General features: G+C 48.2%; 1 protein-coding gene across 1 annotated transcript in view; it reads left to right on the top strand.

Moving 5' to 3' along the window:
• Window positions 1-26538, top strand: part of RGS22 (regulator of G protein signaling 22) — a 1706064-nt gene that overhangs the window by 1378442 nt on the left and 301084 nt on the right. The window contains exon 26 of the mRNA XM_069621432.1: window positions 1993-2232. Coding sequence (XP_069477533.1) covers window positions 1993-2232 — 240 coding nt within the window. The remainder of the gene's footprint in view (window positions 1-1992; window positions 2233-26538) is intronic.

The raw sequence follows: 26538 nt of genomic DNA, 5'->3' as shown, positions 1-26538 counted from the left end.
CTTGGCTCGGAGAATTTAGATCATACGGTTGCTGGATATGACCCTCTTATGGAATTGCAATTCCATCTAGCACGTCAGCCACCATTGAAATCACAAGTGCAAGGTATATTTTGAGGACTGGGAATGGTTTGTCAAACACAGTATGGACAGTACATCCCCTTTTTCTGGAAAGGTGGCCATGGATATTTGCATATGGTTATAAGAGTGTTGCTCCTGTCATTCAAAGTTGTTTTCCTTGGACTTCCCATCATTACACTGAGGATCCACACAAACTGATTAGATGTAAAGCTTAGCAAAAATGTCTAAAATTGTGCTATGCAGGTTCGTTTGTTTGTAAGAAAAAGATCAAAATCAACTCAGGAGCTTGTAGAGAGATAACTGTATTAGGATACCTCCATATGTGTGTCTGCTTGCTTTCAACCAAGTAAAAATAAGGGCGCCTGGCAGAGTCCTGATCTACCCAGGGGGGTACGTATATAATAATCAAAAATAATCAGGATGTGAGATCCTAAAAAAGCAAGCTACGGTTCTGAACAAAAGAGTTTATTTCAGAAAACCACACGTGTTATTGTTCAATTAGTTTACATAGCTTTCGATAAGCACGAAAGGCTCAAAAAGAATGGACAAGAGTGATTGAGTTTGGTGGAAATACAGATTGAGTATTAACCTCTTTTGTGTTGAGGTACAGAGTTCCACCTAAGGGCACAGTGGTATACAACAGTTAGAAGAACATATATTTATACAGTAGTGCACCCGGGACATAGGGTGGTCCAGGGCATCGTAAAAACAGGGTGTACACAACATAATCTACAAGACATACACGAAAAAGGGTATTTGCAGTTGTGTCACTGGGGATCGACACAGGTGTGTTTCGGCCAGGAAGGCAGAATTGTTGCCTGGATGGTGTTGGCCTTCTTCAGGATGAGCACCAAATGTTGTGTAGTCCGTTTTGTCTGCTGCTGTGATAGCAGTGGTGATGCTGTACAGAACCATCCAAGGATTAGTGCTGGATGGTTGGTGCGAGACTGCACTAGGGGGAGCCGCTACCATTACAGCAGCAGATCCCCCGACGATGCACGTAGCTCTCACAGCTCGCGACTAGGGACCTTTCTATGCCCTCCTTTAGCCAATAGGATCCTGACCAAATCGATACCTCAGGAACCCACGGCTCCCCCTAGTGCAGTCGCGCACCAACCATCCAGCACTAATCCTTGGATGGTTCTGTACAGCATCACCACTGCTATCACAGCAGCAGACAAAACGGACTACACCACATTTGGTGCTCATCCTGAAGAAGGCCAACACCATCCAGGCAACAATTCTGCCTTCCTGGCCGAAACACACCTGTGTCGATCCCTAGTGACACAACTGCAAATACCCTTTTTCGTGTATGTCTTGTAGATTATGTTGTGTACACCCCGTTTTTACGATGCCCTGGACCACCCTATGTCCCGGGTGCACTACTGTATAAATATATGTTCTTCTAACTGTTGTATACCACTGTGCCCTTAGGTGGAACTCTGTACCTCAACACAAAAGAGGTTAATACTCAATCTGTATTTCCACCAAACTCAATCACTGTCGTCCGTTCTTTTTGAGCCTTTCGTGCTTATCGAAAGCTATGTAAACTAATTGAACAATAACACTTGTGGTTTTCTGAAATAAACTCTTTTGTTCAGAACCGTAGCTTGCTTTATTGTAGGATCTCACATCCTGATTATTTTTGATTATTATATGCTTGCTTTCAAGACCACATGGGTCTTTTCATCATGCATGAAGAGACCCAGATGGTATACATGTGTTTATTTCTCATTCAGTAAAGGACCCATGAGGTCTTGGCCTAATAAAGGTATTGTCTCAGAAAGGTCCTGCTGAGACGATAATTTTAAAAAAACAAATTAAGAACCTGCATTGTTTGTGTGACTAACACAGCATGTCAAGGTCTCTTTAAATGATGCTGTAAATGTTGTGCATTCTTCTGTGTTTGAACAGGGTTCACGTTTTCTGCCAAAATCGTTTAGTCTCGATGGATTTCCATCATCAAAGGGGACTACGAAGAGGTATGGATCAGAAGGATCAGAAGGACCAGAAGGACCAGAAGGACCAGAAGGACCAGGAGGACCAGGAGGACGAGGAGGACGAGGAGGACGAGGAGGACGAGGAGGACCAGAAGGATCTAAAGGATCTGAAGGATCAGAGGGATCAGAAGGAACACTCATAGGCCTACCAGAGGTATGAAAATATTTCACTATAGTATGAAGGTATGGTAAGGTACATGTCCAGCGGCCCCTTATTGTAGAAACAATAGATTTCTTTTTCTGGGGAAAATGTTGAAATCTATTGCATAACCCAGCTGATTTCCTGACCTGATATTTTCGCCATCTCAAGAAATAAACGCCTATCTGTTCCAATCTGCCCTTAAATCCAAAGTATTTAAAGCCTATATTGTGTTTAAGATGTCCCTCAAACCGACACAGCCTAGGCTATTTGTGATGGCAGTTTCCCCGAGGAGCCTGGATAGTGTATGGACATCCTTGGAAAAAAAAACATTCATTCTCAGGTCATAGCACCAAAGTCTGACCGGCAAAGCCCTCATTCTGAATTGGTCCTTAAGTTTGGTACTTGATTTGTCCATAATTCCTGATATTTATAGGCTTTTTTAAGACTGGTCTTCTTTATCGGATACAACCATATGAGATGGGAAACTTTTAAAATAAAATTGGAATATTCCCTTTTGAAAAGTTTAGAGAAACCCCTTTCAGTGGGAGCCATGATGATGCGTATCTTTTTTTTAAAACAATTTTTATTAATTCCAACGTGAAAACCAAAAGTGTTACAAAAGTTATACATTCCAGTTTTCATGTATAGTTTCATGTAGTCTCTCCCGTCCCCCCTCCTACCCCCCCTTTCCTGAGCCTACCCCGCATCACCATCATCCACCACCAATTCTGAGGGCGCCCCTTCCTCCATTCCTCCCGAAGAACCTCCATCCTCCCTGCTTGCCTGGTCAGGCTCAGACAGTGTAGCTACTAATTGCCTCCAAGCTACCAGCGTCCCTGCTTCTTCTTCTCCCCCACGTTTAACTGCTTTGCTCCACACCACAGTTTCCGCATCTGCCCACTTCCGAAGATCATGCCACCAGATGTCTACTTTCGGTCTATTAATTGCTTTCCAGCTGATGGCTAATCTGCTCTTACCTAGTATATAAACCAGATCTTTGAGTTTACTGACATGTTTCTGGGCACGCGGCTTGGGGAAACCTCCCCCCCCGCCCCCCACCATCCACGCCCACAGTGAGTTTGTCCAGACTTATCTCTTTCCCAGCCAAGAGGTGGGCTACTTCTTCCCAGAATCTCCTAGTTTCAGGGCATGCCCAGAACATATGTGCCAGTCCCGCATTCACCTCCCCACATTTAGGACATACCTGTGTACCCGCATCCCTAAACCCAGCTATCTTCTTGGGAGTCATATACACTCTATGGGTGACATATAATTGGATCTGTTGCAGTCTCACGTTTCTGGACACTTTTTTGTGGTATCCTTGTACCCTCACCCAAAGCCCATCACTCATTGATTCCCCGGCTTCTTCCTCCCAATCACACCTCAGTTAGATCACCTCTTTCCCCACCTTTGACATCAGCAGTTCATATATCCGGGAGACCTCATGACCTCAATCCGACATGTCATAAAATGTTTCTGTGGCCGTATCGGGCTGTCCAACTAGCACTGTCTCCGACCAGTATCTTTTATCTTCTGCACCAGCCTGGTATAAGTAATGTATTGTCCCCGGTGTAAGCCAGTATCCTCCACCAATGTGTCAAACTCCACCATCTTCCCGTCTTGCCACACATCCCCTAAGGTTGCTATACCAACCGACTCCCAATGCCTTCTGACTGTTTTTCTCATTTGTTCATCCACCCCATTCAGCTCCACTAGCGGCATCTGTGGGGAACACGGGAACGGGTTGCCCATGACTCGGCAGGCCCTCCGCCACATTTTCCAGCCCAAATCTAGCATCTCGTCCCTTCACCTTGCTGCGATTTCTTCAACCAAATACATTCATCCAGAAAGAATGGGGCACACTCAGCCTTCAACAATCTGTACTCTGGCGTGGAGTCCTCTGATAACCATCTCACCACATATTGTAGCTGGCTAGCTAGATAGTAAATTTCAAAATTAGGTCATCTAATGCCCCCTTGCTCGTATGTGTTCTGTAATTTCCATAAACCTATTCTATTCCTGGAGTTGTGCCCTATAAACCCCCTACATACACTCTGAATTTTATCAAAGAAACGCCTGGGTATCATGTATGGTATGTTTACAAAAAAATGCAGTAGCCTCGGCAGTACCACCATCTTCAAAAGTGCCACCCTCCCCATCATGGTCAATGGGAGCTTAGCCCAAAACCTCATGCTATTTTCAATATTGGCCACCGCCCTCTGCGTATTTTGTTTGTGTTCGGCCTCAGCACTGTGGTGAACATCTATCCCCAAATTTCTAAAAGTCTCGGTCTCCCATTGTGTTTGGTACACTGGCAGTTTGTCTTGTGGTACCCCTTTATATCTACCAAGGGGAAATATGCACGATTTTTTGGGGTTCACTGTAATGCCGGACAGCATCGCATATCGTTCCATAACTTCCAAGATATATTATAGGTTCTCCTCAGGGTATCTCACGTACAACAACATATCATCAGCATACATTGATATAAAATATCGCCTTCCTTTTGTATCAATCCCCACCTCTCCATATGCCTGCCTCAAGTATCTATCGCCAGAGGTTCAAGTGCTAGGATATAAAGCATCAGGGACCATGGGCATCCCTGTCTAGTACCCCTACTGAGTTGCCATCGTTCTGAGATGGTTGATCCTGTCTTGACCCGAGCCAATGGTTCACTATACAACAGTTGGACCCACTTCAAGTATTTGGGCCCGACCCCATATTCCTTTAGGACTGCCATCATCCAAGGCCATTTGACCGAGCCAAAGGCTTTCACTGCATCTAATGATATTATTGCAGCTTCCAGGGTGTCCCCTTCCGTATGTTCTATAACATGATGGAGCCTTCTGAGATTGTCAGATATACTTCTGCGCAAAACATACCCAGTCTGGTCAGGTTGTATGAGCCTACTGATGATCAATCTCAGCCTATTTGCTAGCACCGCCGTAAGTATCTTACTGTCTTGATTAAGCATGGACAGTGGTCTACATGACCCACAATCTGTGCTCGGTTTGCTAGGCTTAACGAGCGGGATGTTAATGGCCTCCCTGAGAGACTCTGGTAGCATGTCTTTATCCAACGCTTCATTTAACATTGCTTACATTGGGAGAAGCAACTCAGCCTTATATGTTTTGTAGAACTCGCTAGGAAGTCCATCTGCCCCCGGAGCTTTATTGGTGGGAAGGTGCTTCATCACTTCTTCTAATTCCACTAACGTAATCAGGGCTTCTAAAGGTCTTTCTCCACTGACTTTAGTTTTGAAACGTTGATTTCTGCCAAAGTTTCCATCCAACCGATCTCCTCTCCCCTGGTTACATCTGTATACAATCTCTGGTAATACTTTAAAAAACATTTATTCACATCTTCCTGGGTATCTAGTATCTGTCCATCGCTCCCCTCCACCGCTCTAATTGCCTATCTGGGGGTCTCTCTCTTATATAACCAGGCTAAAAGTCTGCCTGGCTTGTCTCCCTCCGCATGCAGCCTTTCGACTTATTTTTTATAGTTCAGGTTGCATAATCTTTCCCAGTGATTCCTGCATTCTTGTTGTAGTTGCAGTATGGTCCCATCCTTTTCTGGGGTACAGCCACCCTCCCGCGTTATTGCCTCCAATCTTTTTTCTGCTTCATGTAAATCTTGTGTTATACCACCTTGTAGGCTTTTAGACTTAGATATTGCCCCCCCCTCACTACCACCTTAAATGCCTCTCATAATGTGCCAGCCAAATCCACACTCCCGGTATTGTGCTCAAAATATTCTCCTATTTCCTTTCTCAGGTCCTCCCTGAACACCATATCTTTCAGAGCTTCGGCCCTCAGTCTCCACGTTGGGATTCTCGCCCTGGGGGCTGAGTACTGCCATGTTACAAGCAACGGAGTATGGTCTGACAAGACCACTGCTTTGTATTCTGACTTCACTAGTTCTCCCATCATCTCTGGCACAGCAAATACATAATCCGAGTGGTGAGAGTGTTCTCTATTCTGTGGGTGGTCCACCATACGTCCACCAATCGATAATCGCTCAATAGGGTCTTTAAAGCCTTAGCTACAGGGGTGGGCTTCTCAACCTTATCATCCGATCTGTCGAGCTAGAGGTCCAGCGTACAGTTAAAGTCCCATCCCCATATGACCGCCCCTCCAATATATGGGCTGATCCTACCGTATAGATTTTTAAAATAGCTTGCAGCATCTTGGTTCGGGGCATAAATGTTGATAATGCTCAGCTCTATATTTTCTACTAGCCCTCTAATTGGCACTATTCTCCCATCAGGTTCGATGGTGGGCTGTATTAGCTTAAAAGGGACATGTGGCGCTATCCACGTAATTACCTCTCTGGAGTATGCCGAATATGTTGCTCCTATGGTGGTCCCTTTCCATTTTCTCTTCACCACCTCCTGTTTATCTTTAGTCAAATGTGTTTCTTGCAACAACGCAATGTAAATTTTCTGTCTTATTAGATACATCATGACCTTATTACGCTTCAAATAGTTATTAAGCCCCCTGACATTCCAAGTGACTATCTTAAGGTCTCCCATTTCAGCCATACCAGCTACTCCCATTCCCTCTCACACCCCTTCCCTTGCCCTTATCCTCTTGCTCTTTGGCTTGTTTTTGTGGGCCTGCTTCGCTTTAACTCCCCAACTTCCCCCCCCCCCGCCTCCACACACCCAAACTTCCCTCCCCCCCTCACTGTCTCCCTCCCACCACCCTGACCCTCCCCAACTGTCGCCCAGCTCCATCCCTGGAATTCAGGCTACCCCGCATCTAGTCCCTTTCGCAACCTCGGCCGCTACTCAGGGCTCAGGAGGGGGATACTGCTCTACTAGTATCCCTCCTAAACTAACTATTGGGGTGAGAACGCTTCCCCTCTATGTTTCCTGCACAATGTCACCGTTTATTGCCCTCACTTATATCACAGGCACTTCTGCGCGCTTGCCACACAAACAAAACATGTAGTATATTACCCCCGACCAGGGCAGGGCAGGAAGCCTCCCCTACTCGATCCGCGCATCTCAAGGCAACCTGACTTCAGCGCGGGCTGAATCACTGCCTGCAGGCTGTCTTGCCTTTCAAGATTAGCAGCATTGCCCGTTACGATCTGCAAGCCTGCAAGCCTGCACGAGTGAGAATCGTTATGTTATGTTATGTTATTTTGCATTTATATAGCGCCTTATATACCATTGGTATGGTCTGAAGGCGCTGGTAGGTTGAACGCCCTTGGGAACCGAAGTTCAGGTCAGTAGAGAGAGTAGAGGGAGTGCAAAAGTGCGTGTGCGCACCGGGTATGTGTGCAGCTGGTGCGGAAATCGAGTGGTAGCTGCTTCTTAGCTGTAGGTGTGGTGGTTGAGAGGTCAGGAGTATATGTTCGCTCTGGTCGGTTTTACCCAGAACAAGTGTGGCTGCGTTAGGCCTGAGGAGAACGCCTGGCTGGGGGGTGTGCAACCAGCAATGATTACTTAGAGTGATGTGGAGTGAGCGGGAGATGTAGATATGTGAACAGTTATACCGAATGGTGTCATAGTATCTCTGTGTTCTAGATGAGTGGTGGTGTAAGGGGGAGAGTAAGCGTGGGGTGTGGTATGATGTATGTTTTCAGGTGTTTCCATCATTCCAAAGCATGTTAGGTTTCGTCCGTTGCACATATTCGTCCGTTCCTCATATTCGTCCGCTTCACAGATTCGTCGGTCATTATCATCGTCTAGTTCACACCCTCATCCAGTCCGCACACTCGTCTAGTCCGCACACTCGTCCAGTCCACATACTCGTCCTTTCCACACACTCGTCCAGTCCACACACTCGTCCAGTCCACACACTCTTGTAGTTTATACTCGTCTAGTCTGGATACCGGCTCCAGATAGGGCACTCGTTCAGTCTACAATGGTCGCCCGGTCCATCCACTCATCGGAAAAGCCAACTACTCGTCTGCTGTCTGTTCATCCATTCCATACACTCATATGGTCTATGTTTTTTGTCCGCTCCATGGATTCATCTGTTAGGCACACTCCTCCGCACCACACATTTATCCGCTTCACCCAATCGTCCGCTCCATATATACATCCGCATCCGACACTCGTTCGTTCCATATACACACCCGTTCCTTACGCCCATCCACGCTACACATTTACTTGTTCGCTCTCCTTATTCATCCGCTCTCTACAATCATTCGCTTCGCACTAGTCTGCTCTCCACACTCGTCCCTTCCCCACGCTCCTCAGCTCTCTTCTGGTCCCCACGCTCGGCTGCACTCCGTACTAAAACCGCTCTCCACACTCATCCGCTCTCCACACTCATCCGCTCTCCACACTCATCCGCTCTCCACAGTCGCCCGCCATCCGCTCTCCGCACTCATCCGCTCTCCACACTCATCCGCTCTCCACACTCATCCGCTCTCCACCACTCATCCGCTCTCCACCACTCATCCGCTCTCCGCACTCATCCGCTCTCCGCACTCATCCGCTCTCCACACTCATCTGCTCTCCACACTCATCCGCTCTCTTTTCTCATCTGCCATCCGCTCTCTTTCCTCATCTGCCATCCGCTCTCTTTTCTCATCCGCCATCTGCTCTCTTTTCTCATCCGCCATCCGCTCTCCATACTCATCCGCTCTCACTTTCATCCGCTCTCCATTCTTATCCGCCATCCGCTCTCTTTTCTCATCCGCCATCCACTCTCCACATTCATCCGCTCTCCGCACTTGCCCGCCCTCTGCACTCGGCCACCCTCTGCACTCGGCCACTCTCCACACTCGGCCACTCTCCACACTCGGCCGCCCTCCGCACTCGGCCGCTCTCCTCTCTCATTCGCTCTTCCCTCACATCCGCTCTTCCCTCACATCCGCTCTCCCCTCACATCCGCTCTCCACTCTCATCCGCACTCCACTCTCATCCGCTCTCCACTCTCATCCGCTATCCACTCTTACCGATCGTCACACTCATCCACATTCCACAACTCCTCTGCACTCCACACTCATCCGCGCTCCACACTCATCCGCGCTCCACACTCATCCGCGCTCCACACTCATCCGCGCTCCACACTCATCCGCTCTCCACACTCACCGCGCTCCTCACTCATCCGCGCTCCATACTCATCCGCGCTCCACAACTTATCCTCGCTCCACAACTCATCCTCGCTCCACAACTCATCCGCTCTCCACAACTCATCCGCTCTCCACAACTCATCCGCTCTCCACAACTCATCCACTCTCCACACTCATCCGCTCTCCACACTCGTCCGCTCTCCACACTCGTCCACACTCGTCCGCACTCCACACTCATCCGCTCTCCACCCTCATCCGCTCTCCACCCTCATCCACTCTCCACCCTCATCCGCTTTCCACAACTCATCCGCTTTCCACAACTCATCCACTTTCTACAACTCATCTGCTCTCCGGTCTTAACCGCACGCTTCCGTTTAGTGTATTTGTCTGTTCTGTACGCTTCATCCATTCTAACTATTTCATTTATGTCAATCACTGTATTCCTTTCTCATTCATTATGTCCCTTTCATCGGTTCAGATCTCCAAGTTTCTCAATGATTTATTCCTATTTTCTGTTTCACTGTTTTGATCTACTTTACTCGTTTAGGCCTGTTTTGTGTTTCTAGTTTACATTTGAGTTTATTTAGCTGTCATTTCTCGCTTCATGTAGTTTGATGGGTCGGTATTATTGTGATGATGCTAGATTGGTTTTATGGGAAGAGCCAGGTTTTCAGTAATTTGCGGAAGGACGTTATGTCCTCAGTTAGGCGGATGTGGGGTGGGAGTGAGTTCCACAGGGTTGGTGCCAGGGCAGAGAATGAGGATCGCCTAGCCTGACTTAGTTTGTCTTGGGAATTGGCGAGTGGGATGATAAGGTATTAGTTTGTCTTGAAGATATTGCGGTCCAGTTTTATGCAGTGCTCGATGGGAGAGGCATAAGGTTTTGAAAGCTACCCTACGGGCTACTGGAAGCCAGTGCAGTGTTTTAAGGGCTGGGGATATGTGGTCTCTTGGATTGAGCGCAAGTAGCATTTTGGCCGCCGCGTTTTGTGCTCTTTGGAGTTTATTCAGTTGGTAGGCATGGATTCCGAGGTATAGGGGGTTTCCGTAGTCCAGTCTGGATATAACGATTGATTGGACAGTGGAGACTCTGTTGGGAAATGAAAGGTATGGAAAGACGCGCCTAAGGTTTTTGAGGTGGTAGTGGCAGGACTTTGAGACATTGTTGACTTGGCGCGGGAGTGTTAGGTCGGAGTCTAGGGTGCATCCGAGATTTGTTACTGTTTTGGAGGGTGTAGGTGAGTTGCCCATGGCGGGTGGCCAGGGTAGTGTGTGCGGAAGAAGGTCGGAGTTGCCGCAAACCATGATTTCTGTTTTGGAGGGGTTTAGTAAGAGGTGGCTTTGGGTCATCCAGCGCTCTATGTTTACAAGGCAGGATGCTAGGTCGGGTTGGGAGTTGGGTTTCGAGTTCAGGAATTTTAGAATTAGTTGAGTGTCGTTGGCGTAGTTGTGACATAGGATGTTGTGTGAACGAATTATTGGTGGGAGGGTGGTCAGGTAGAGGTTGAACAGGAGGGCGGATAGACATGCTCCTTGAGGGACTCCCGTGTCGACTGGTCGAGCTTGGGAGGTAAAGCTGGAGTGTGTTGTTATTTGGTGCCTGTCTTTGAGGAATGAAGCTATCCATTTAAGAGCGGTTCCACGAATTCCTAGGGAGTGGAGGCGGTCTAGGAGGATTGAGTGAATGATCGTGTCAAAGGCAGCGGATAGGTCGAGTAGGATTAGAGCGGCACATCCTGCAGAGTCTGCTGTCATTTTAAGGTCGTCCCAGATCGAGGTTATGGTTGTTTCGGTTCCGTGCCGAGTTCTGAAACCTGATTGGGCGGGGTCAAGGAGATTGTTGGCTTCGACAAAGGCGTTTAGTTGGGAGTAGGCGGTTCGGTCAATGAGTTTGGCAAGGAATCTGGTGTTTGAGATTGGGCGGTAGTTTTTGGGCTCGAGAGGGTCGAGTGAGGGTTTTTTGATTAGAGGTTTGACGTGTACCATTTTGAATGCTTTGGGAAAAATACCGGAGGAAAGGGAGGCATTTATGATAGATCTTGCGTGTTCTCCAGCGCTGGTAGAAGCAAAGATTTCTTTAAGGGTTGTGGCTGGGCAGGGGTTCAGAGGGGATCCAGATGGTTTGCGGGCTGATAGAAGTTTGAGAAATTGTTCTGGTGATATTGGACTAAAGGATTCGAACGTTGGTTGAGTAGAGGTTGCATTTGACGGGCTGGCCGGTATGGTGCGGGGGATTGTTAATTGGTTGAATGAGAGCCAGTTTGGTGTTTAGAGTTTTTGTCCTTTCAATGGCTGTGGTGTAAAAGTGGAGGGAGAGTGAGTCACACAGTGATTGTGACGGGGTCGGGACGGTTGTATTACAAGTTGGGTTGGTGAATTCGGACATGATTTTGTGGAGTTCTTTGCTTGGGTTTTTGCAGTTTAGGATTCGGGTGTTGTAGTGGGCTTTTTTAGCTTTCCGGATTTCAGCCTTGTAACGGTACAGGTGTCGGGCCAAGGTGGTCCTGCTCTCGAGGGTTTTCTCTTTTTGCCAATTGCGTTCTAGGTATTTGTAGTGTCGTTTACTGGTCTTCAGCTCAGGAGTGAACCATCTGGGGAACGAGCCACGGCGGGTTGATGGTTTGCATGGAGGGGTGAGTCGCATCAGAGATGTGTTGAGCCATGAGTCGAAGGCCTCAGGTGTTAGTTGGTTGTTAGTTTGGCAGGTAGGTGGTGGAGACTGGAGCAGTGCCTCGGCTAGGTCCAGGGTAATTATTAGTTTTTTCCAGCATTTTCGTAGGTTAGGAGGTTCAGATGCGGGTACGGGTAGGAGGCCGGGTGCGGGGATGGCAAACGAGAGAACGAAGTGGTCGGACCAGATGATAGGAGTGGGGGGCTGTAACCGAATCTGGTTGTTGGAGCTAAAGATGGCGTCGAGAGTGTGTCCTTTAAAATGAGTCGGTCCGTTTATGTGGGGTTGGAGATTAATTGCATCTAGACCGTCAATCAGGGCGTGTGTCATAGGATTGGTGGGGATGTCGAGCCATATGTTGAAGTCTCCGAGAAGGGTGAGGTTGGGATGGTTTATTTGGAGGGTGGCAATAGAGTCGCAAAGGTTGTTTGCGAAATGTCTATCGTAGCCAGGGGGCCTGTAGATTATTAGGCAGGTGTGTGGAAGCGACGGGGAGAGGGATAGTTTAACGAGGAGGGATTCGCAGGATGGAATGGAGGGTTGGTTGTCCATGATTGAGGCGCGGAAGAGAGATTTGAAGACAAATGCTACCCCCCCTCCTCTGGACGGACGGTTCAGTGGGATGAGGCTGTAGTTGGACGGAAAGGCTTCATTTGCGATTGGGCTGAAGTCATCAGAGAACCAGGTTTCGGTGATGAAAACAAGGTCTGGTTTGACGGAGGTGAGGAGGTCAAAGATGCAGTGTCTGTTTTTTGCTACAGACCGGGCGTTAAATAGGATACAGTTCACATCGGCAGGGAAGGTTGGTTTTGGTGCTGGAGCGGGATTGGGCAGAGGGGGAGAGAGTGGAGGGAGAGGGGTAGGGTTAGTGATGCTAGGGAAAAGAGGGCGAGCCGGGAGATTTGCTGGTTTACGGCGGGGTTGGGTGGATGTGTGTTGTGGGATGATCGGGTTTGGGGAGGGGGATTTGAGGATGGGGGAGGGCGGTTGGGAGTTTTGGTTGCGGTTGAGGAGAAATCGAGGGAGAGGGGTTTCAGGAAGGGAGAGGCCACGGGGGAGGGGGGAGAGTGTGGGAGGGAGGAGGTGGGTCGAGACAAGGGAGGCGAGGAGAGCAGAGAGGTTGAGGGGGACCAGGAACGCTTCCTCTTTAGTTTCTTTGCTGCGATTGGTGTGAGAGAGAGGGTAGGGGATTCAGAGGGGGAGACCGAGGCAGCTTCGGTTCTCGCTAGGGCTAGGCGCGCAGTTTTTAGGGAGGGGAAAGGGTGCAGTCGGGGGGGAAGGTGGCAGGGGTATGATGGCAAGGCGGGGGTGGGTGACTGCAGGGTGGGGTGTGGTAGTGGGGGGAGCGGGCATGGGCAGTGCTGGTGGGTCGGCAGTGGGGTTCAGGAGATGAGCGGTCTTGGGGTGGGTGGCACGCCATCGTGCCCCCCTGGGTTGGTGTTTGGTGAGGGTGCTGGCAGGGATTGCGGAGGATGGTGGGTTTTCTTGGGAGAGGGGGGGGGGAGGAGGGCAGATCGGAGAGTGGAGGGGGTCGATGGGAGTCGTTTCTAACGGGCACTGGTGGAGATGGTGCGCTCATGATTTGTGTGAGCTTTGGGTTGATTTAGGAGGGATTTCTGATTGTGGTTCTAGGATCGGTGATTCACACTTATAGGAACACTTCTGGGCACAACTAGTCAAGGACTAATTGGTGCTTCTAAGCAATTGGGTATACTTCTAAGTGCAACTTGGTACGGTTCTAGATGCAATTGGGTATACTTTCTAAATGCAGTTGGGTATACTACTGAGTTCAGCTACTTTTCAGAGAGGTTAATGGGCGCAACTTCAAATTTAGTTGGGTATACTTCTAAATGCAGGTGGGAACAGTTCTAAATTCAACTTTCTCAGAGAGGCTATTGTGTGCAATTTTTAAATGCAATTGGGTACACTTCGAAATGTTGGTGGGAACAATTCTAAATTCAACTTTCTCAGAGAGGGTGCAGGGTACAGTTCTAGAATGCAGGTGGGAACAGTTCTTAATTCGACTTTCACTGAGAGGCTATTGGGTGCAACTTTCAAGTGCCACTGGGTACACTTCTAAAATGCAGTTGGGTACATTTCTAATTGCAGGTGGGAACAGTTCTAAATTCAACTTTCAGAGAAACTAATGGGTGCAGCTTCTAAATGCAAATGGGTAAATTTCTAAAATGCCGTTGGATACACTTCTAATTGCGAGAGGGAATAATTCTAATTTCAACTTTCTCAGTGTTAGGCAGAAACCTGTGCAGTTCCCTTAGGGAACACTGCAAAAGATTTAAGACTACAGGTGTTGGCAGTAAACCCACTTGGTAGCAGTCTGCACCACCCAGATTTACCTGGTAGCTGTGGCTGAGCAGTCAGACTTCCCTCAAGAAGAGTTAGATAGTATGCAAAGTATACACAATAGGTACCCAGATACAATAATACAAGCAAACACTTACCAGAGCTTTGGTATCAAAGTATATCATTATATATTTAAAAACACACGGTTTGAAACACTCCAGCACTCTTGTTGTAAAATATTCTAAACACAGTTACTATTGTAATATATACACCCCTTTTTCCTTATCAGATAAGTCACAGTAAAACACCACTTATTTTCATACAGAGGTGAGCGCTTAACTAGATGGCACTCCAATAAGTTTGTGAGAAAGGGAGGGAAAAAGACAGAATATGGAAAGGGATACCACTCTAAGATTCAGGAACACTGTTAGCAAGGCAGAAGAGCAAAAGTCACTGGTGAGCCAAAGTCCAAAGGCTGGGCCCACTCTTAGAGAGAGCAGAGCACAAATGCGCCCAAGATCAAACAGTTACACTAGGCTTTGAAAGTCTTGCAGAGGGTTCAAAAAGAGTTTAGAGAGGCTTAGGAAAGTTTAGCCAGGGTATCCCAGGCTAACCCAGGTTCGAAAGCCGAGGACTAAATCTACCCCGTACAGTCGGTAGCAAGGGAAGCCAGGCGGGATACAGTACCTTAAGTGGGAAGGATCCTCCAGCGGTGGCAGTTGTTCCTGGTAGTGGGTGCAAGTTGCGTCGTCGTCCAGGGGAAGAGAAGATCTCAACTTGGAGGAAAGATGAAGGTTGTTGCACTACCAGGGAAGAAACCAGCCGTGGAGTTTTCCGGTTAAAGGTGGTACCTTTGTTTCGCGATCGTGGTAAAATGTGGTATCCCGGTTGCCGGGGTGCTTGGCACAGGCAAGGCGGCCACGAGGTACGTCGGGAAGGTGAAAAGACGGTGTAACTGGTTATCCCCACCAGTCAAAGGAAGAAGACTCTCCGGCGGGAGATCTCCTCTGTCGTTGGGAAAAGTGGTGAGACGGTCCAGCAGGGCTCCACCGGTGGTGGTGTCGTGGCAGGTCGGCTCAGCTTCTCCCTCGTCAGATTCTTAGGTCCTGTGGCGACTTCTGAAGTTCCAGTCCCCAAAGCCCTGCTTTTATGCAGAAAACCCCCATTCACTCAGCCTAGCTGTCGCTCAAACATGCTAAGTGGTGAGCCGGCCGCTCACCACTTGGGCCAATCAGGATGAAGTGTGACTTGAGTTGCCTAGGTGACTCAGTCCAGGGTGCCTAAATCCCCCTCCACCCCTCCTAAGTACCCCAGACAGAGTGGCACCACTTTGGAGGGCTTCTGTGGAGAAGCCCGCCAAAAAGTGGAACAAAGGGCTCGACTTGGGTTGGAGTCACAGAAGAGAACACAAACGCCATTTTAGAATCAAGTTTTGGCAAAAAATACCAACCGGAGAATTAATATTAATTAAATAAACCGGCGGTATGTTCGAGGCTACCGTAAATAATTAAATAAAGATAGTAGCCTAAAACAATGGGAAATCCCATAGGAAAATATTTGCGGTTGAATATAAAAAGTAGTATTCACTGCCACCAGCCAAAACTCAATCAGGGGGGACGGAAACGTGCCCCCTCGACTAACAGACCCTGGGGCAATTGAATTGCCCCAGCCAGTACGTCCACAATATGATGGTTTGTACTGGTTCTGTTCAGAATTTAAAGACTAGCAAAGTCAATGGTGACTTTACATGCCCTGGGAGACAGTAGTCAGTCCCAGGGTATGGAGTCTATACTGGGGGTCACTATGACACCCCTGTGTCACTGCACTGAGGGTGCTGTGTAACACACATCACAAAAACACATGAAGCCCTATGGAGTAAAAGACCCCATAGCCCATTAAACACATCTAGATTCAAAGAAACACACTCAAATCATGCCCAAGAGTGAGAGTAAAAGAGTCTCACTCTTGGCAGGAGAAAAAAATAAACCCCAAAAATCCAGCAAAGCTGCTGTGGGACTCACTAGGTTAGGAAATTCAGCCTAAACAGAGAATTCTCCCTAACACTCAGAGAGGGTGCAGGGTACAGTTCTAGATGCGAGTGGGAGCAGTTCTTAGTTCAACTTTCTCAGAGAGGCTATTGGGCGTAGCTTCTAAATAAGATTGGGTATACTTCTAATGCAGGTGGGAACAATTCTAAAATCAACTTTCACAGAGAGGCTATTGGGTGCAAAACTTTTAGGTGCAGCTGGGTACACTTCTAAATGCAGGTGGGAACAGTTCTAAATTCAGATTTCACAGAGAGGCTATTGGGTGCAGCTTCTAAATGCAATTGGGTACATTTCTAAATGCTGTTGGGTACACTTCTACATGCAAGGGGGCACAATTCTAATTCAACTTTCTCTGGGAGCCTATCCGGTGCAACTTCCAGCTGCAGTTGGGTACACTTCTAAATGCAGGTGGGAACAGTTCAAATGCAGGTGGTAACAGATCTAGATTCAACTTTCACAGAGAGGCTATCTGGCGCAGCCTCCAAATGCAACTGAGTAAACTTCTAAATGCAATTGGGAACACTTCTAAATGCGGGTGGGAACATTTCTAATGCAGGTGGGAACAGATCTAAATTCAACTTTCACAGAGAGGCTATTGGGTGCAGCTTCTAAATGCAATTGGGTACACTTCTGAAATGCCATTGGGTACACTACTAGATGGAGGTGGGAACAATTCTAAATTCAACTTTCACATAGAGGCTGTTGGGCGCAGCTTCTAAATGCAATTGGGTACACTTCTAAATGCAGGTGGGAACAATTCTAATGCAGGAGGGGACAATTCTAAATTCAACTTTCACAGGGAGGCTATCCGGCACAGCCTCCAAATGCAACTGAGTACACTTCTAACTGCAATTGGGTACACTTCTAAATGCAGGTGGGCATAGTTCTAATGCGGGTGGTAACAGATCTAAATTCAACTTTCACAGAGAGGCTATCGGGCGCAGCCTCTAAGATGCAACTGAGTACACTTTTAAATGCAATTGGGTACACTTCTAAATGCAGGTGAGAACAATTCTAATGCAGGTGGTTACAATTCTAAATTCAACTTTCACAGGGAGGCTATCCGGCGCAGCCTCCAAATGCAACTGAGTATACTTCTAACTGCAATTGGGTACACTTCTAAATGCGGATGGGAACATTTCTAATGCAGGTGGGAACAGATCTAAATTCAACTTTCGCAGAGAGGCTATTGGGTGCAGCTTCTAAATGCAATTGGGTACACTTCTAAATGCAGGTGGGCATAGTTCTAATGCGGGTGGTAACAGATCTAATGCAGGTGGGGACAATTCTAATGCAGGTGGGGACAATTCTAAATTCACCTTTCACAGAGAGGCTGTTGGGCGCAGCTTCTAAATGCAACTGAGTACACTTCTAAATGCAATGGGGAACACTTCTAAATGCAGGTGGGGACAATTCTGAATTCAACTTTCACAGAGAGGCTAATTGGGCGCAGCTTCTAAAAGCAATTGGGTACACTTCTAATGCAGGAGGGGACAATTCTAGATTTGACTTTCTCAGGGAGGCTAATGGGGATGCTTCAGAATGTGAGTGGGAACAATTCTAATTCAACTTTCGCCGAGAGGCTATTGGGCGCAGCTTCTAATGCAGTTGGGTACGAATCTAAAGCAGGTGGGGACAATTCTAAATCGACTTTCACAGAGAGGCTGTTGGGTACACTTCAGATGAGAGTGGGAACAATTCTAATGTATCTTTCTCAGAGGGGCATTAGGCGTACTTCTAAATGCGAATGGTGACAGTTCTAGATTCAGTTTTCATAGCGAGGTTATTAGAGATTCCATCTAAGTGTGGCGTGTGTTAGCAATCATTAGTTGACGTTATACTGTGGGCCATTGAAATGTAGGTTAGAGGGGCAGGAGCTTTTGGAGTAGAGTAATTGCTCTACCCCCCACCCAGGCCAACACTTACGGTTTTGTCGGTGTCTGGTGGCTTCCTTGGCTTTCCCTGCGGACACCTGCTGACACTTCCTGGTGCCGCCTCTGTTGGAGCCGCCCTTGGGGCCCTTAGCCGCTGGGGGCTGCCGGGCAGAGGGCTGCCCTGGACGGAGCAGTGATGAAGGGAGGGATGGGCGGGTCGGGGGGGGGCTGGACTAGGGAGGGGTGGTGGGGCGGGCTGGGGGGCGGGCGGGCGAAGGATGCGGGAAGGGGGAGGCAGGGAACCACGGGGCAACGCGGGGCCTGGGGGGGGGGGAAACAGAAAAATACACGCGGAACGGGGTCGCGGATGGGGGCGCACTCACCTGCTCCTCAGATGGAAAGAGGAGTAGGTGCAGTGGGGCGGGTCGCTAGACCCAGTAAGGCTAAACTTGGTGACCAATCAGGGGTGGGGGGCGGGCTGGGAGGCGGGCGGCCCAAGGATGCCGGAAGGGGAGGCAGGGAACCACGGGGCAACGCGGGGCCTGGGGGGGAGGAAAACAGAAAAAGACACACGGAATGGGGTCACGGATGGGGGTGCCCTCACCTGCTCCTCAGATGGAAAGAGGAGTAGGTGCAGTGGCGCGGGTCGCTAGACCCAGTAAGGCTAAACTTGGTGACCAAGTACACAGCAAACCAGTATCAAGATGATACTATTACATATAGGCCCTGTAGTACCGTAGACAGAAACTTCAAACTTCGTGCACGTCTATCCAAACTATACGAGCCACCAGCAAAGTAAATTGAACAACTTAATCTCCTAAGAAAGCACCTACAGCCGAAGCTAATTGTAGAATATACTAGGAAAGTTTGTATCCCCAAAAGACTCACACAAAACTGCTCCAAACCTACTGCTATAGCAAGTACGACGCTCACCAACTCTGAAAGTCACAAACATCATCTCAAAGGTGCGCTCATAAATGCTAGGTCCCTAGTCGCACACGCAACAGAAATAACAGATATCATTCTTGCGGACCACCTAGACCTTTTGGCCATATCAGAATCATGGCTTCATGATGCGGCAGGCCCCGCCCTTTCATTAGCAGTTCCCGACAACTATACCATCCTACGAGCAGACAGACACACCTCCAGAGGTGGGGGTCTAGCCATCATAGCCAAGATCAGTCTTGACATGAGAATCACCACATCCCCCATTACGAAATCCTGTGAATGCCTCTCGGTCAAAATCGCCACCGCTAGCTCCCAAACATTAAACATCGTCCTGGTCTACAGACCTCCAGGTCCTATTGGAACCTTTGCTGAGGATCTCTCTACAACCCTGTCCAACAATTTGAAAAGCACCTCCCAAACTATAGTGCTAGGTGATTTCAACCTAGGTTACAATGACGCTAAGGATACCCATTCTACAGCTACTGCCCTGATCCTAAAAGAATTAGGCTTCTCCCAAAGAGTGAACCTTCCCACTCATAACAAAGGTCGTATCCTTGACTGGATAGCGGAACACAACTGTGGAGTAACCATCACAGACGCTGTACCCCAGATCTGGACAGACCACTATCTACTACTATTTACAGTAGCAACAAACTCAGCCACAGCCCAGTCAACACCTGCCCCTCCTATACCCACGAAGAACAAAAAGCTTATGACCACAGAAAAATTGTTGCCCATCATACTACCACAACTAAATTCGCTGCCAGCCAACACGGATCCCAATGTGCTAGTTGATCATTTTAATGAAACTATGAACACAGCCCTAGACCACATAGCTCCGCTCAAATTACGAACTAGCAAACCGAAAAAACATCTCAACTCATGGTTCACCCCTCATCTAAAAAATCTCAGGTTAACCAAAAGAAAACTTGAACCCATTTGAAGACTTACTCCTACAGCAGAAAACAAACTGAACCTTGCAAAGGCATCCTCTCAATACAAAAAAGACATGTCCAGTGTCAGAGAACTGTTCAGTATCTTGAAAGAGCTGGAAACCCCTATCATTCCCCAAGAAAACTGTACCAAGGACAAAAAATGGTGCTCAGACATACAGTTCGCCCTTACCAACAAAGTAGCCAACCTACAAACTAAAATCGCACTTAAAAAAGCATCTCTCACACCACATGTCGCCCATACCTCAGCACCTTTACCTAAACCTAAACAAGAAACGCAATTCTACTTCTCCAAGGTATCCACCATTGAAGTTGAAAAAGTCATCCTGGGACACAAACCGTCCAACTGTAAAGGCGATCAATGCCCTGCCCAATTAATTAAGGATGCTGCGAGAGAATTATCCCCATTCATAACCAAACTCATCAACTCATCCTTCACCACCGGCACTGTACCGAATAATCTAAAAGAGTCGTGGGTCCTGCCACTCCTAAAGAAGCAAACCCTCGACCAGGCCATTCCTACCAACTTTAGGCCCATCACGACTGTGCCCTTTCTTCTAAATATTTTAGACAAAATGGCATACATGCAAATACAAAACTTCCTTGAATCCAACCACCTACTCGGAACCCGCCAACCTGGATTCCGCCCACAGCATGGAACTGAGACCGCCCTTATCGATCTCAAGGCCCAAATAGATCAATGCAGAGACAATGGCCAAGCAGCCCTACTCCTCCTGCTAGACCTCTCAGCAGCTTTCGATTTAGTCGTCCATACAGTCTTATGCAGCCACCTAGACTCTGCTGCTCACTTCTCCAAAGAGGCCATAATATGGATGAAATCTTTCTTGAGTAACCGCACCATGAGAGTCTTCTCTCCATCAGCCTCAGCTGACCCGATCCCTATAATTTGCGGCGTACCCCAGGGATCTTGTGTGTCACCAACCATCTACAACATATTCACAAAGCCACTCTTTGACGAAATGGATCATCTGGGTATCGCCTACACTAATTACGCAGACGATACCCAGATCCTCCTTCCGCTTTCAGGAGATTACGTCGGGGATCTGGCCTTAGTGAATAAAATCTACAGCATCGTTCAGGCATGGATGGGCAAACACGGCTTATGCCTGAACGATGACAAAACTGAGATCATAATTTTAGGCACTCCGACATACATAACCAAACTCAGCCCTGACTATGCAAGCTTCATTATCGATGGGAATAATATTAAAGTAGCAAAGGAAGTCAAGACCCTATGTTTTTACCTTGACGCCACTTTGAACTTTGTCAAACAAGTTAATTCCCTAGCATCAACTACGGCATATACATGCAAACTCATCAGAGCTAGCAAACAATTCCTCTCCACAGACAGTTGTATCACGCTTGCCAGAGCCCTCATACTGTCCAAACTGGATTATTGTAATGGTCTTTACATTGGGGCTAACAAACAGACTATCCACAAAATCCAGGTCCTCCAGAATAATGCCCTGAGAGCAGCTCTCAAAATCAACAGAAAGGAGCACATATCCTCTATAAGAAGAGAATATAAATGGCTATCCACTCAGGATAAAATCCAACTTAAAATTGCCTCCCTTACTTACAAGCGCCTTAATAACAAAGCACCACCTTACTACATCTAAGAATCTCATCTAGACCCACAAGAATAGCAAATGCTAATTGCCTACAAGTCCTGGGCTTTAAACGCGCCACTATTGGAGGACACAGCTTCCCAGTAAAGGCAGCACAGCTGTGGAACTCTCTACCATATGACATAAGAGAACCCCAGCCCTTCGTGAAATTCAGGCGGAATCTGACCAACTGACTGAGAGCTAATGACATCTTATTACTCTGACCCGCTTGACCGGACTGTACCCCCTGACGATCTACCTGCATGTTCCTAGCACCGACATTTTTGCTACTATTTATACCACTGTATATTACTGTATATATTCCATTGTATATTACTTGTATATTCCCAAAGTTTACCTACACCTGTAATACCTGTTTTCTGGACCTAGTTCCGGCCCTGTACATATTTTGACTATTGTATATTGTATTATGACCATGTACATGTACCTGAAACGAAGTTGAGCATATTCTTGTCTTGCGCGCCCTGATGCCCCAGGGTATGGTGCGCCTTACAAATAATAAACTAAACTAGTCCAGAGGTTCATATCAAGTATGTGTGGAAAATTCTGCCCTCGCTTAATGCAAGTCCGTTTCAAGGCGACCCAAGGTCAATTACCCGACCAAGCGCCATTAGTCCAGCTGCGCTTCTCATACCCCACTCACAGCATAGCTACATCAGGTTAGACGTAGGCTCACTTGTCCCCGCCGCCTCCTGTCTGGTCATCCACTGGGCAATTCTGCATGTCCATTCATCTCGTCGCTTCCTCCGGGGACTCGAAGAGAATCGCCTATCTTTATGCAGCACTTTCAGTCTTGCCGGGTAAAGCAACATGTATTTAAAGCCAGCCTTGCGTAAACGTCTCTTGATCGACACATAGCTTAACTGCTGCCGCTGCACCTGGAAGGTATAGTCTGGGTATGCTGTTATGGTAGTCGACGCTCTACTAATCTACTAATGGCGCCTCCTTTGCGGAAATATTCCAGAATCTTCTCTCTATCTTTGTAATTTTGAATTTTGGCAATAACCGGCCGGGCGGAGCACCTGGTCGTGGTTTCTTCGTCAAGGACCTGTGCGCTCTTTCCACTGCAAACCCTTGCGTGAGCGAGCCAACTCCAATTTCCTGCAGCAGTAAGTTTTCAACGTAATTGATCGGGTCTGGGCTCTCCGTTCCCTCCAGCAGCCCGATGATGCAGATATTATTTCTGCGTGCGCTTCCTTCTGCCTCCTATGCCCTGTTTTCTAGATTGTGCACTTGCTGTTGGAGCACAGAGATCTTTTCAGTGTTGGTGGGGCAGCTGCTTGTGTTCACTGTCACATCTTTCTCCAGTTTACCTGTGCGTTCAGCCAAGCCCCTCACATTCTGCCTCAGAAGGTTGACATCCACACTGACTGCGTCTATTTTAGCTTCGGGGGATGTCTTCAATTCTGCGATGGCGGATCCCAGCCTGGATTCCCGCGCCACTTTCAGATCTGCAATGGCGTCCAGGATCTGGCTATCGTCTCTTGGTGAGGTAGCCTCTCTGTGTCTGCTGCAGTCGCGGGGGGTTTCATCATCTCTCCTGCATGGGGCTACTTGGCAAATATATCCATCAATGGCTGCTTCCCCTTAGGTTTGCTTGTCTTGGACGCCATGTCTCACAACCCGAACCGGTCGAGGCACTCACCGCCCCCACTCCAGACCAAGTTTCCACTCGTAGTCTGCCGGATGCCAGGTTACGTCTGTGTATTTATTGGCCACCGCTGCTAGTTCCTTTTAGAGGCCGATGGTGAGCTATATGTTGTAGCACGTGGCAAACGTAGTCTCGTCGTTATGCTCTTCCTCAGCTGTCTCACCAGGCCTCTTTCCGGGACAACCCTGTCATGTCCATAGATCCTCCTACAGTGGGGACCTTCTGTTTTGTGGCCCTTTCCAGCAGTGGGTTACGATCCTGGATTCAGCACAGTGCAGCTTCCAGCTTCGCTGTGTGTGAAGGGGGGTCAGGCCCCGGCCAAGTTTCACCAGTGTAGGGAGACTTCCTTCCTCTTCTGTATCTGGTCACGGACACCTCATGTGGCCCCCTCATTAAGCTTATTCGCTGCCGCTGTAGCGTGATCTCTAGGGGTTCTCCAATTACTATATGTCCCACCAACTGCTCACGCTTTATATCTCGCCGGGCCTCACTATTGCGGGGTGCGGCTTACCCTGTCATACCATCCGAACTAATTATAATATGGGGCTCATCCACCCTCCGTCTGCCGTGCTTCCCAACAACATCATTCACCCTAAGCCTTGTCTAGTCAGTGATCATCAGGCTTGTGTGCCCTGTTGGACCAGGCACCCTAAAACACCATCTCTCATGCTGAGAGCTTCAGGCCGTATATCTTTCGTCAAAGCCGCCCATCCGATAGTGTTTTTTCCTCCTTCAGGTTGTACTGTCTGAATTTGATGATCTGACACACGGTCCTTGGCCGTGCGCCAGATCGTATGCTACTGTTGCAGCTTGAGGCTTCCAGTGCCCATGATAGCCACCGCTGTAATAATGTTCCCGATGCAGCCTATGCGCTCCTGCTGCATGCGCTCGTCTGCTCAATCCCCTCTGCACGCTCGGGGCTGTTCCCCCAAACTCAATCCACTCTTTGTGAGCCCCCGCCGATTTGCATGGCTATCGGGGGGGCCCACTTTGTTGCTTCGTCTTCGCCTTTTATATCAGGCGCACTGCTGTAGGACCCGCCGCACCATTTCATTCCACCCACCGTGGGGGCTCCAGTTGCAGCGGCAGCGGTACCTTCCAGCTACTCGCCGTGGGTTCACAGCCGCATCGGATTCCCAGTACTCAGCGTACCTTCAAGTGACCGCGGACTCCCCTCCACATGCGTCCGGCGGGTGCACCTCTTTACTGAACCTCACTTCCTTTTGTCCAGAATTGGGAGCCGGCCGCCATTTTCTTTTCGGTGCCTCCTCCATCCGTCTCTGTTGCGGTTTCTTCAATAGTTGCCTTATTTCGCTCCCAATCTCCTCTGAAAGACATTCTGTCTACGCCGCCCGATTTCCCACAGCATTAAATGCCACTCCAGTGACTCGTGCTACGGTTTTAGCATCCTTAATGTACAGGATCATGTACGGATCAGCGAGAGCCAACATGAGAAACGTCATAGCTCATGGCTGCCAAGCCACGCCCCCCTGATGATGCGTATCGTTACTCATAAAACTAGAAGCTCATCCTGGTTGGTTAAGTTCAACTCCTGGCAAAGTCACTAATCTGCTAAAAGCACCTCATAAGCAATATTTGCTAAAGAAAGCTCTGCAACACTCTGCCTTTAATGATCTGGCAGGTTTTTGGCTTATACAACGGGCACAGAAACCTTTAAAGCCCACAATCAGAATTAAATTAACCTTAGGAGGCTTAACAAACAGCTCCCTTTAATTCAGCAAAAACATGTTCATAAGATTGGCAGCAGATCATGTTATGCCAGTTTTGACTAGTGCTCATGCCACTCAAAGTGTTTTTAAGGAGATGCAGGAAAACAGTAGAGGAAATGAGTGGGCATGGGAGGGATGGAACTAGAAAGAGGGTGGAGATTATAGGGGAGAGGCAAAAATAGTACACAATGGTGTCATGTCAGTTGATTCCATAGCACTTAAGGCTCCTTAAGGTTGGTTCAAATCTCCCTGCGGGAATCCGGGAAGGAATGCATAGGAAAAAGGTAAGGACAGTAGACCTGACGGTGTATAAGAGCTTCAAATTAGTACAATCATATGAATTTAATATGGACAATAGCTTGCCTAAATCAGCACATTAAAAATTAAAATAAATGATGAAAACATTGGATTGGAGGAAAATAAAGACACAGATATATGATATGATATGATGTGATATGGCATTTATAACGCGCCTATACACAAGTGTTTCAAGGCGTGACGAGGCAAGGGGAAGACAGAGACAACGTTCTTACTAGGCCAGGTGACATTGAGATTGCGCAAGTGCAGGGGAAGGGGAAAGGTGAAAAGTGCTGGGCGGGAGTGGGAGGGGGCAGTGCAGTACATATGGTCGACAGTAAAAAAAAAAGCAAAATAGAATAAATAAAAGCAGTAAGTAGAAAGTGTAGCTAGCTGGTGGCAAGTGCAAGGGTACGTGCAGACATCAGGTGTCAAGTGCTGGTAGGGGACTGTAGGGATACAGAATACAGTCCCCAAGTGCAGGAGTTGCCAGGGAGGCAGTGCAGGGCTGCAACTGGCGGGGTAGGCGACCTGGGCCCGAGATCAGGGGGTGGCCAGGTGACCAGTGCAGTTTCAGTTTAAGCCAGGAGTTCAGCAGGGGAGAGGAGGAGAGAAAGCAGAAGCAAAGAGGAAGGTTTTGAGGTGCTTCCGGAACCGGAGATGGTTCTCCTCATGTTTCAGGGAGGCTGGGAGGCTGTTCCAGAAGGAGGCCCCAGCCGAAGATAGAGATCTACCGCCAACTGCTTGGAGAAGCGACTGACCCTAAGGGAGTTGGAGGTGGATGAGCGAAGAGCTTGAGAAGGAAGTTATTTAGCAAGAGAGAGTTGAATGTGTTGAGGCCCCAGAAGGCCTTGTGGACAATGCAGAGGGTTTTGAACTTGATCCTCGCAGCCACTGGGAGCCAGTGCAGAGATTTTAGTCCTGGAGGCATACGATCCCTGGGCTTGAGGCCAAGGACAATCTTATCATGAAGGTCACTTAGAAAAAGCAATACAATAGCTCTCAGCTTTTCCATCTCATGTCATGTGCTTTGAGATTACATTCAAGAGTGTTTGCCATGGAGTATTTTGGTTTAATAGAGAGTAAGGCTGAAAGGTGAGTTGGTGGTTATTACTGGCTTCAGGACGGCGGAGCTACGGGGGGCTGCCACAAATGAATTTG

Source organism: Ambystoma mexicanum, chromosome 5q (genome assembly GCF_040938575.1).
Source record: "Ambystoma mexicanum isolate Mex_15411 chromosome 5q, UKY_AmexF1_1, whole genome shotgun sequence".
In the NCBI taxonomy this organism is placed as follows: domain Eukaryota; kingdom Metazoa; phylum Chordata; class Amphibia; order Caudata; family Ambystomatidae; genus Ambystoma; species Ambystoma mexicanum.
Note: the sequence above shows the minus strand (reverse complement) of the source record. Positions and strands in the feature narration are given on the sequence as shown.